General features: G+C 43.9%; 1 protein-coding gene across 1 annotated transcript in view; it reads left to right on the top strand.

Annotated features, from left to right (window-relative positions):
• Positions 1-2058: 2058 nt before the first annotated feature.
• Positions 2059-12742, top strand: part of CAMTA1 (calmodulin binding transcription activator 1) — a 749204-nt gene continuing 738520 nt past the window's right edge. The window contains exon 1 of the mRNA XM_006766821.2: positions 2059-2559. Coding sequence (XP_006766884.2) covers positions 2509-2559 — 51 coding nt within the window. The 5' untranslated portion in view covers positions 2059-2508. The remainder of the gene's footprint in view (positions 2560-12742) is intronic.

The raw sequence follows: 12742 nt of genomic DNA, 5'->3' as shown, positions 1-12742 counted from the left end.
CCCGCGTTTCTCCCCACCAGGGGGACCCCGTCCTGCTGAGCGTCCCCGGGCGGGAGGGCCTCGTGTGGCCCCTCCCCCTTCCCTTCCTGGGAGGGGTCCTGCGCACATCCCCGCCCCTAGCCGTGCTTCCTCTCCTACCCTTGCCCTTGCACCCCTCGCGGCCAGGAGGGTGGGGTCTCCGTTTCAATGGCAAGTGAGGCTCTCGGTACTTCCTTGCCCTTTACCTTCTGTGACCCTGGTCCTGCTTCGGCAGAGGGGTCCGTGTCACCCTCTCATCTCCCGTGGAATCTTTTGGGGCCTCTGCACACCATCTCTTGACCCTTTTGCCAGGACAAGGGGACTCGGGCTACCCATGTTCTTCTTCCCTCACCCAGCGGCTAGTGGGGGCCTGTGCAGCGCTGAAGTCATTGCTAAATGGGAAAGCAGATACTTCGTACGGATTGTGCACCCTCCCCGCACACTTTCCTGGGCGAGGGTGAGCTCATTTCCTGCATACCCTCTGAGTTGTCCTCTTTTCCTTTCGGGAGAAACTGGACATGCCAGGGCTCCCTGCCCGGCTTGTCTGTCTCCCTGAACATGTTCTCTCTCCTCGGAGTTCCTTGGGGTGAGGGTGCCCATCAGATGTAGGGCAGGGCTTCCATTGTGCCTCCTACTGGAGTAAGACGGGGCCACGCTCATTACTCCGATGTTGGAGGAAAAGCAGGGTATCATTTGCTTCCAGTTCACTTTCCCCCTGGGTGGGGGCAGCCTGCACCAGTTGACACTGCCCCAGCGGGGAGAGAGTCGTGGGCCCCTGAATTTGGCGTTCCAGTTACTTACTGTCTGCTGTGCAGGAAGAGCCAGACTCTCTACACCCTACATTCAAGAGTCTTTGAACCTTCCCTGGAAATAAACGTCCCACGTCTTTTTTAGGAGAACTTATATCCTCCTTATGGCTTCTGTTTCCCAGTCAGCCATATTTAGGGAGCCTGTTACCTTGACTTTTTCTAATTTTCTTAAATTGTATTCATGTTGGCTGGGTAAGAAAGCCATATGCCTTTCCACCCAGAAAAGGGAGTGTAGACATCCATGTCGCCCACATGCCTTTCGGGAAGGGGTTGCTAGTGTGCTCCTGGTACTAGAACCTTCCTTTGGCCCTGGCGTTGTCCCCTGTGGGATCCAAACATTTCTTTTGATCTTGTAGCTTTCAGGTGAAGGGGAAATTTGGACACTTACTATTTTCTGCTGCTCTGATTCTCTTTTGGCAAAAAGGAGATTACAGTGATGCTATGCATATGTTTATGTATACATACCTCAAAGTCCCCACAAACACCCAAAATGTACAGATGGTCATGTAATCCTTACACATTTCTGCATACATGTAAGGGTGTGATTTCAAATATGAATATAAGAATATATATATGTTATATATATAATATATATATGTACACACACATATTGGTAACTCTTCAAGCTTAGGGAATCGGAAGGCTCATTGATAAATGGCCAGTCTTACCACTCTTTCATTTCTCATTTGTACTGAACTGAATAAGCAGAATGACATCCTGAATGTTCATGTAAAGTGCAGAGGGCTTGCCGATGCTCACCCAAACTTAGGCATTTGGAATCCAGGAGCGGTATTCTCGGATTGGTCCTGCATAGGGTTAAAAGTTCTCATCTTCATGTCTTCCCTGCCGTGTAGGGGAAAGAGATTTTCATGTATTTGGGGCAAACGAGAGGAGTGGGTGAGAAGAATATGTGTTTCTGTGACGGAGCTGGAAGTGAACTGCCATAAATATGTCGCTGTTTTATTTTGGCCCTTTAAATAATTGAGAGAGGTTGTGTACATTAGGACAAGGTACTTTTGGGAGGGCCTGTGACACTTCGTGACAGGGCAGGAGGGACTGTTCTCCAGGTGTTCCCTGAGTGTCACAGTTTGTGTGTTTGTCTGATTGCCCTTGGCTCCGGGGCAGGGGCAGTGATGTGAGTCTCCCCGGTCCCCCCACTTCCTTCCCTCACAAAACTTGGAACGGTTGCTAGCTGCTGTCACTTCTTGACAGGCTGAGTTTGGAGCCTCATCCTCCCCAGCAAGCTCTGTCGGACTCGAAGCATTTGGACCTTCAAGCGCTTTTCTAGCAAGGACACTCCACCTGGGCTACGGAGGAGGAGACAGGGCCGCCTGAGGGCTGGCCAGCTTCGACTGACTGTGGGCTGGGCCCTTCAGTTAATAGTGAGCTATCCGGCTGCGATAATACCCATCGCCACACAGTACTGCTTTGACCTCAATTTGCTTTTCTTTTGGCTTTTCAAGAGTTCTTATGTTTTTTATCCTCTCTGTATCTATACTCAGCTGGATGGAATTGTGTACTTTTAGGGTGTAGTACCACTGACCCTTGGAAAACAAGGTGACAACCTGCTGTATGTGTTGGCGTTTTCCCAGTAGAGGCATCACTTCCGGTGGTGGATCCTGGCCTGCCGACTCCATCCCACCGATGCCTTTGAGAGTTTCCCTTGCTAATCGGGTGCTCCATGCAGCGGGCCGTGGAAGGACAGGGTAAAGGTCAGAAGAGCACACTGGAGGTTAGTGTGGAAAGTTAGGCTCTTCCCTTTGAGTTCAGGACGGTTGTGCTTCTGTGTCCCCCGTCCCCATCGAGTATTGGAGCTCAGCTTTGCTGCTCTTCCAGTGTGATTGTTCTCTTGTAGCTGGTCAGGCTGGATGGGTCCTCCTGACCTCCATCACCGTCTCCTCCCCTACAACCTTGTACCCCAGCTCTTCAGGCAAGGTTGGGTGGCCCCTGGAAGATCTCTTCCCTTGTCTTCTCGAAGACCTGGCTTGTCCTGCATCTGGGAAATGCGGGTTTCTCCATCTCACCGTTCAGTGGATTCTGAATGTTGACGTGGTCACAGCAACCTCTGCTCAAGGTCAGATTGGGTCCGATTTTCCTTTCAGAAGGGGAGGGTTGCTCTTGCTTGCTCTGAGACATATTTATATATCCTGCTTATGTGTGTTTTTCCATTTCTTTAGTTTTTAGGCTTTCCCCTAAAATAGCCTGTTCTTTGGGGTCAAGTGGCATTGGTTTAGCCCTCTGTTCATCCTCGGTGTGGCCCATGTGCTGGTGGGATTATACTTCTTTCTGACTGGTTGTGAGGTAGCCCATATGGTGGCTTTCCCCCACTTCTTCATTCCTTTGGGCCAGCCTTTGTTTCCTGTTTCCTAAGGTCTGGAGGAAGGATGTCTTTGTGTACAGTTGTACTCCTTTCTAATTTCCTTATGGGAAAAGCAACAGAAGGTGGTTCTCGTGTTCCCTTCCTTTCCCCTCATTGTGCCTGTTGCCTCCTTTGGGGGACCCTTGAATTTGTTATTTTGGAGGAAGTTGTTTTTACTCCGTGTTTCCATCACTGAGCGCATTCATTCCAGAGACGTGTACTGAGCTGTTGTGTGCGAGGATCTGGGGAGGGGGTATCTGACTACCTGAGGCCATAGGGGTCTTGTTAGCCTTTTAATACAAATGACATTTCAGTGTATCTTGTCCTTGTCTTTTTATATAATCTTGTAAGGAATTCTTTTCTGTATTTTAATTATTTGGATTATCATCATACAAAAATAGACTCTAATAGTGTACTATTCCATTGAGCTCTTCCAGCCCTTTGGGAGTGGGGAGGGTGGAGGGCACATCTGGAGAGACATTTGACAGTTTCCCCTCAGACTGTGCCTGTGTGTGTGTGCGCGCACGCACGTGTGCATATGTGCATGTGTGTGTATCTGTGTGTATAGAAAAAAGTAAAGTCAGCCTTCTTTTTAAATGTGTAGGCATAACTTTTAGGTCATTTGGATATATGGTTGGTTGGAGTGCCTGTTTAACATTTGAACAGCACCAATTCGGGGTATTGTATAGGACATGAAATCAAATGCACCCTTTACAGAAGGAAGTGATAGAGAAAAATGATTTTCTCTTATGATTACCTGAGATGTTTCATAGTATCAGATAGAAAGAACGACTTGAGCTGCTGTTACATTTTCACTGCCTGGAATATTGTACCCAAACTTAATGCCTAATTGTGGTGACCATTGTTAGGCTAGGTTTCTGGTGTAGTCATCACTGCTTTTGTTTATTATGTGACTTTTAATACTTTACACTTTTAAATGGCACCATTATTTGTACTTCCTCCTCCTCTTTCGGTAAATAGCCTCAGATTATTTTTGGATGCAGGTATGGTATACATAATGATGGCAACAATAGTAAAGAATTGACCTGAAATGCGCTTTTTCTTTTCCTTCTATGTTAAATCAGATTTAACTTCCACTATGTCTGCAGAAACCAATTCTGCTAGTATTCCACTCCTAAGAAGAACTCTTGTTGAGGATCGTTGTAGTCTGTGGTTTGGCAGTCCTTTATTCATGTGAACATGTGGCTGAATATTTTTTTGTGGTGACATGCAATATGTGTTTCTTTTGTATTTCCATTAAAACAGATCATTTCTTAAAATGTTCGGTATCTTTTAGAATCACTTACCATGCTCATTTTTTTTTCTAGATGATTTCAATCCTATTTCCCTTTCCCACATAAAGAGGTTTCTTTATTGCCCTTGCCATCATCATTATTATAAGAGAGTAATTGTAGCTCTACTGTATTCATAGCCTGTCATTCAGTAAAGAGGGATGCCCCCTGTTTCTTTTGTCCTGTAGTAAGAGGAGTGTTACTTCTTATTTCCCTGAGTTTAGGGTGATGGGGTGGGTTTAAGCCACTAGGTGGAGGGGTGATGGTTATGTCTGTAACGGCATTCTCCCGGAGTGGAACACTGTGTCCTTCAGGCATCTCTCTGGGCCTCGTGTAGGTTTTGGAAATTTGTTTTTGCTGCATTTAGCCATCCTTCTGTCTCTTTGGCTTGACAATGGTAAATTTCTTTGGGCACAGCCAACAAGTGTACTACTCATTTGGGGCCTTCATTCACCAGGACGTGTGGGGTCTTCTGATGCTCCTTGGCCTGTTAAGGTACTATCTGTGTAGTCTTTGTGTGCTTGAATAAGAAGTGTTCTCACCCTCTACTTCCTTGTCCAGGTAACCTGAGTAAGAGTGCATGGTCATTCACTCTATTTCCAGATTGTAGTGTATAGTGTAGTTTTTTTTGGTTTGGATATAGGCTAAGGAGACAGTTGTGTTGTGTGCCATCAGCGGATGTGGATCCATCAGTCCCGTGTTAAGTCGTGTGACTATCTGTCATTAGAAAGCGGGGCTGGTAAACATATAGGTGGTCTTCCATCCCATGATACTTGTCATGTATTTGTAGGCAGAGTGTTTTTCTGTATATATTGACGGTGGACAGCAGTCCCCGATTTTTTCCATGGTGAGACAAAGCAAGGTTTTCTTTTCTTTTCTCCTTCTTTCCCATCAGTATGCTGGCTGTGTGCTTCTCAGGTTGTATTGCGTCTCTCTGCTTTGAACGCCATTGCTTGTGGAAGGTCATGGGCCTCCGTGTGTAAAGGTTGGTAATGCTTCCTGAGCATTTTTTAGCTCATTACCCTGGACCAAAAGAGAAATATTATGTACCCACTGCAAGCAGAGGCCAAGTGTCAGCCACATTACTTCTCTTCTCACTTTTTTCAGCGGATTATTCATTTGCTTTCAACTGATTGACATCATAGGTGGGAAGGCCAGAGATATTTTTTAAATGTTTCTTCTGGGTTCACCCTGTGTTTTGTTTCTTTCTGGTAGGGTTGCATGTTCTCTTATAGAGTCCTTTGCTCATTTGCAGAAGTGCAGTCACTTTTTATTTTATTTTTTCAGACTGAGCCAGGCCTTCCGAGTCATGTACTGTACTGTGTTCCCTCCCAGGAGTGTTAGCGGAGGGTGACTGCGAGGGCGACGGCTGGTGTGGGGCTGTGCTCCTCTGCGCTCTGCCGTGTGGCTTGTAGTTACAAGTGCGCAAAGTGACATGCCGGAAGGAAACATTTGGGACTGAGTTCTTAACTGTTTCAAACATGTCACCACCTGGAGACCATTCCTCTCTCACTGATCTCACTTCCTCTTGTCATCTAAAATCTCTCCCTGCCTTCTCAAAAAAGAAAAAAATCCAGAAACAACAATCCTAGCAAAACCCCAGCAAGGCAAGCCAGGCAGGCCCGCCCCGCCCCACCAGCTTTGGACATGCTGCTCAATTGATACTTTGGTACCTGCGGTCTTCACAGGTTGACATGTGAAAAGCCTTTTGGAACACAGCGTCAGGCATTGAATAGACTAGGCATTGTCTCCATTTTTCCTTATCAGTTACCACAAGGTAAGATTATGTATTTAGTCACTTAAGAACACTTGCAGAGTGAATCATTTTTCCTCCTTTGTTCCCACCTCCCCGTTGGAAAGAATATGGGCTGTGGCTTCTCATAATAATAGTAAATGACTGTGTCCCTGCTTTTGTGTCCAGCGCCTGTGAGGAAGTGGGGAACTCACTCCCAACAGCGCAGGCTGACAAGCCGGGACTCGGACGGTCTCTCTGGCCTGTATGTGACTGTGGCGGTGATTTATACTTTCAGCTAAACCTCGTGTCGGTAACACATACATGATAAGAAACCCAGATGTTTAAGTTTACTTCATCTTTTTTATACTATTTGTTTAGCAAGATGTATCTCTGGATACATGTATTAGAATGGTACTCCTGTTACTAAAATTAAAGAAAAGAAAGAAAGAAAAACAAAGGGTTTTTTTCAGTTTTGAAGAAGGTTTTATCTGTTTTTCTTCTTCAGCAGGGTTGCTTGAGAGTGCCAGGAAGTGTTTCTGAAGGCACAGCAATACAATCGAGAATTAATCTTTTAAAACTTAGATTTGGTTTTCAGTCCTTGTCTGAAAAGTTATTTCTGAGGATGTGTGTGCCCCATTGGTTTTCTGGGGCACTTGGATATGAAACCATTTGGAAGCGATAAAAAGAAATTGTACAGGGTGTGAAATTATCAAATAGAAAGAAAAAAGATGCACTAGTGAAGAAAGTACCCATTTATCGTTCAAAAAATCTCAAAGTGATGATTGGGAGTGTCAGTTCAGGTATTCTCGGGAAGAATGGAACGTGGATGTGCTTGCCCTGTTGAAATCGGCAACTTTCCCTGTTCTACGGAGAACTCTCCAAATGGGGCTGCTCGGAAGATAAAGACGTTGATGGGATTGCTTATTTTCAAATGTTAAGTGTTTTTTCTCTTTTTAAAAAGTAATTGAAATAAAATAACCCTTCTTAGTGAAGAAAGTGTAAACTCTTAATGGAAGTTCAGCAGAATGAAACATTTAAAAGGTGAAGATAGAAGATAAGGATTTTTTATTGCTAATCCACAAGGGGGTAGTGATGTTCCATCAAAGGCTTGTGGTGGAAATGTGAGATGATCTCTTTTAACATTTTAGATTTGCAGATAAAACTGGTCTGTTTGCATTTTCACTTAATAAGATCTCCTTTTTCAAATCTTCCTTGGCAAAATTATTTATTGCTTAAATTTTTAAAAAATGCATTTTGGAGGGGACTGGTTACATTAAGCCATCGAATGGTAAAGGAGGGAGAATGTCCTTGTAGTTTTGTGCTGTGGAGATGTTACCAAGGATCTGAGGTCACTTGTAATCTTCAATTTCCTGGGAAACATTAGGAATCTAGGAATCAGTTATTTAAGTGTCCCAAATAAAAGGATTTTAGTAACTTGTGTCTAAACTTTACAGAAGTTTTTATTACTGGTTGTATTTTCAGTTCTGCTGAGAGATGAAAAATGTGAATAACCCATACCACTAGCTGCTTTTAATAGTTGTAAGTAAATCAAATTTTTATAATCTTTTTTATTAGTTTACACTACATCATTAGATGAAAGCATTTCCCCTCTTACATAAAGATTCCAGTAGCTTGCCTGAAGTCATGAGCTTCATCCCATTTTATTCAGAATTCCTTAAAATTAGGGGTGGCTTAGCAATGCCAGGTAGTTTTCAATAAAGAAATCAAAGTGGGTATATTGTGTGCTCTTTTCTCAACAAGAGAGCACATAGTGGGCGAAGGATTTAAGGTGAGGATGGGACTACATTCTGCTGATTTAGCAGCAACTAATATCTTTAAAAAAGTATTTTTAACAAACATATGAAATAGTTCCATGGTTTAGAAGTTAATCTTGTTTGTAGCATATTTAGTATATTTTTCATTTTTGGTTTAGGGAAAAGGTTGTTAATACAGCTTCTCTCTCTCTCTCTCTCTCTCTCTCTCTCTCTCTCTCTCTTTTTCTCTCTCTCTTTTCCTCCCCCTCCCTCTCTCCCTCCCCCTCCCACCCTTGGTCTGATCAAGGGCTTTTTCTGTTTTATCTCCTTTATTAAATGACTGGTGATTTCACATCCCCAACGATACAGTTTCTTCACGGACTATCCTAAGCTCTGCTGGGAGCTGGACTATGACATCAGCATTTCCATTCATGAATTTGATTTTTCTAAATCTCTTCTTTTGTATTCCTGAGCTGCCTTCTGGCACATGCACAGATCAGTTTACCATCAGTCAGCCCATAAATCAGCGATAAAAGGTAAAACAAAAGATAAGATGCTGGGGCTGTTTGGATAGAACTCTGGTTGCTCATGCTGATTCACATCAGTGTACTTTGGACAAGGTTTCTGGCGAAACAGATTGAAACCTAAAACAGTCAGCTTAATTATCCCATGATTTTGTGGATTGCGCTGCATTGTGGCCCTACTGACACTACGTTTTTGTACTTCCATGAAGTTCAGAGTGCTAGGCTGTCGCTTCTTTGTTATAAAGGAATGTTTCTGTTGTAACTGGACTAAATTGGAGCATTCTGCTTTATTTCAGAGAGCTTGGGCCTGGAGATTAAATTAGGTCCTACTCAAAATACTTTTGGGATGCATTTGGATTTTTGGGGGATATTTTGTCACTCTTGAAATATTTATTTCATTTCAATTTTTTTTTGTAATCTTCACCTGAGGACATTTTTTCTATTGATTTTTAGAGAGTGTGAAAGGTAGGGAGGGTTAGGGGAGGGGAAGAGAGAGAAAGAAAGGGAGAGAGAGAGAGGAGAAGAGAAAAGGAGAGGAGAGGAGAGAGACATCAATTTGTTGTTCCACCTATTTCTGCATTCTTTGGTTGATTCTTGTGTGTGCCCTGACCAGCCATTGAACCTGCAATCTTGGTGTATCAGGATGCTGTAACCAACTGCGCTTCCTGGCCAGGCTCTTGAAATACGTTAGAGGACTCTGTCTGGTGCGTACATTTTGCATGTGCTGCAGTTGTTTTTCTGTAAGTAGCAGAGTAGCCCTAGGTGGGAGTTAGGTTTCATCTCCCCCAGGTTGTGCATTCGCGGAGCTGTTGACTCCAGTTTCTCCTCCGGGAGGTCACTGCTTGTGATTTAGTGCTGCGTGCCAGCCGTTCTGGAAGCAATCTTATTGGAGTTTTCCTCTGCAGGCCGAGGGAGTTTGAGGCTGAGCCTCTGGCGTGTGGCATCTTTCGAGCCTCCTGTAGTTGATGAATGGTGAGCTTTACAAAAGTTCATTTTCTCCGCTTTCTTGGGGGTTTGTTGACTTCCTAGACATTTAATTGCCAAGAAACATTTAGATGTTTCAATTTAGAATGTGTTCTATTTAGAAATCACTGTAGCTCAGTTACAATTTATGGTGAGAGCAGGTGATTCAAACTGCAGCCATTTTGATTGATTCCCAGTGTTACTCCTGAGATGACTTTAAAGCTCATGACAACAGCAGAGATACCAGCTCCTCCCACCCTTCAATGAACCCAGAGCTGTGTGTTCCTTCAGGTTGAACCGTGTTGTTGGATGGGGAACAGACATGTGTGGTATGCTATTTAGCATTCTCCTTGAAGTAGGTGCTCTGAGGGAAAAAATCAGCCAGGAGACATGAATAAGCATTTGAAGATGATTAAATGATACTCATTTTCTCCAAGAACTGAATTGTTTTAAAATTATTTAAATACAATTTTTAAGAAAGATTCTAATCTTAAATATTATTTATTATTGTTATTTTTTAACCCTCACTGAGGACATTTTTCCATTGACTTGTAGAGACAGTGGAAGGGAGGCAGGTATGTTGGCTGAAGCTGTGTAGGAGGAATGTGAACCACCGGCACGGAAGCGCCTCCTTTCTGGTGTACGTAGAGGGCCTGACTTTTTAGGTCTAACACTTTGCGACTGTTTACTTTAAAAATGTGAAAAATTGTCAAAGCTGTTGAAAAGCTGTACAGCACAAAAATGTTCATTCTGCTCACTTATTTCCTATGACACATTTAAGCTCTTTATTCTGATAGGATGAGTGTTCACAGTTTTGGAAAAATAGACTTAAATAATATGATTACAGATGGAAAAGTGTCTGTTAACCCCAGACTTTTTGTGTTTAAGGTTGGATTATTTATATTTGTTTGGTTGTTTCTTTCTGGAGTTGATTAATACAACTGTTATTAAAATGTATTGATTGCCAGTAATTCAGTAAATGACTTCCTATTAAGAAATGCGTGGGGATGGGGGTGTTTCATGGGGGAGTTTCGGTGGACCCACAGTAATTGATCACATAGTGTCTTCACTTGGGCGTGCTCCCTGGGCTGCTACAGGCCTGGCATTTGGAGATGGCTTGAATATAATTTATATTTTGAAAGTTTCGTTCATATTTAAAGCTGCTGAGGGGCAAGTTAATGTTCCTGGTGTTCTTGCCAAGAGTCCCTGCTTGATGCTTTCCGTCTCTGCCATTATGAAAGGTGCTGGCTGAATTATTTGCTTTGACAAAGCTTCTGATGGAGGTCTCTTCCTCGTTTAATTTTATTGATAGAGGCTGTTGTGCTTAAAAGGAAAGGATGACAAGCAGGAGGCTGTGAGCGGGTACTCCGTATTTTGAAGTACTTGTCTTTCTTCCTAGGGGTCCTCCAGAAATTGATCCTAGATTACTTGACCAAATTCAAGGCCCAGAGATTTATTCCAGGCGTCCTGGGAGGCGAGGAGCATCAGTCTTCTCCACTGAATCTGATTATTCTGCATCTGACCCAGGCTGCCTGTATGGGTGTCTTCTGATGCAAATCTGGTGATAGTGGCAACCTTTCTAACTGGGCTGAGTATCCTTGACAGCTGTTATCTGTCCTCTCCAGGTATTTTTAGCCTCCAGCCTCTGTGGCCACGTCTGGAGGAAGGGAGGATGGATTTAGCTGCTCTGGTGCCACTCCAAGTTGTTGCGGGTGCTGTCCGCCGCCTTCAGCAGCCTGCTTCGTCTCGGCCTGGCTCTGACGAGGCTCCTTGCCCTTGTCATGGGGTGAAAAAGCAAACACAGAAGTCATTTGTTAATAAGAATGAAAGTCATGATTTTCAGAATGCTTTCAAAAATAAACAGTGGTTAGTGGTGATGGTGCACAACAAGGTGAATGTACTTAAGGCCGCTAAATTGTCTACTACAAAAGGGCGAAAATGGTAAATTTTACATTATGACTATTTTACCACAATTTAAAAAAAAAGACTCAAGGTGGATTCAAAATATAAGGAGCAAAGTAGCAATGAGGTCCTAACAGTAAATATATGACATTATTTTCATTACCCCAATGGGGGCTTGTGCCTTAAATAGAGTCAAAATCTCCCTCCCCCACTTTCCATCTCTTCTTCTCTTCCCCTTTCCTCTCTGCCTCTGCCTCTCTGTCACCCACACGCACACGCACACGCACACACGGTAAGCAGGCTCTGCGGTTCCTCTATCCAATCAACTCTAAGGAGGATTGGTGAGGGTCCGTTGGACTGCTGATCATTTCGAGGGGGTAGGGTGAAAGGAGACTGTGAGAGAGAGGACTGCAGCAAGGGGTCCTGGCACCTCAACCTGTTTCCATCAACCAGCGTAAAAGAAAGAATATTAACTCCCAAATGGGTTTGTGTTCAGTTGTTGTAGTGGGTAAACGTTCTGCAGAGAATATGTCCACCATAGCTACACCCATGAGGCCAAGTGTTGTCAGCCCGAGGCCTGGGTGTGTGGAGTGAATCAGCAGTGGGCATGGCCCCTGTCCCCGGGCATGTGCTCTGAGCGGTGGCGAAGCAGGTGGGACACACTGGCAGGAGGTGGTCTTTGTAGGCTTTGCCCCGTGTGGGTTCTCAGGTTGTCCATTTGGGGGATGTCAGTCCAATATGGATACTTGGGTGGGTCCTTGCCTTTCCCTTGTTGTGGACCACTGAACCTGAAAGGTTGGGGACAGCCGTCCAAAGACAGGGACGCCTTGGAAGAGGAACTGTGGGGAAGAAAACAGCAAGCTGCCTCTGTGTAAGTGTAGGATGCACGTTGTTTGGCTTTTCCCCGGCATCTCCTTCCTGCCTCTCATCTCTGGTTTTTCTTGATTTCTCATGGTAGAGGGAGGAGTCCGATGGCAGTAGACAGGTGGGAGACTGTGAGGGAACAGTAGTTTGGAGGTTCTGTGTAAGGGCCAGTAGCCTGTATGCCGTGAATTTTCTGAATACACAGCTGTTTAGTAATTGGTGTCTCCTAGTGATGACCTTGAGTCTATTCAGAAAAGCAACACTTAGTGTGTTCTACTTACCAAAAGAGGAAAGTATGTAATGTTTTTAAAAAACAGCTATCAGAGTAGCTTTTAGTACTTAAAGGAATTTGATTGCTTTTTAAATAACTTTATTGAGTTATAATTCATATACCATAAAATTCATTCTCTTAAAATATATAAGTCAGTGGTATTTAATATGCTCAGACAGTTTTACAGCTATCCGCACTACCCCTTTCCAGAGCATCTTCACTCCAAAAAGAAACCTGTATCTATTAATAGA

The sequence above is a fragment of the Myotis davidii genome, unplaced genomic scaffold (genome assembly GCF_000327345.1).
Source record: "Myotis davidii unplaced genomic scaffold, ASM32734v1 scaffold299, whole genome shotgun sequence".
Lineage (NCBI taxonomy): Eukaryota > Metazoa > Chordata > Mammalia > Chiroptera > Vespertilionidae > Myotis > Myotis davidii.
Note: the sequence above shows the minus strand (reverse complement) of the source record. Positions and strands in the feature narration are given on the sequence as shown.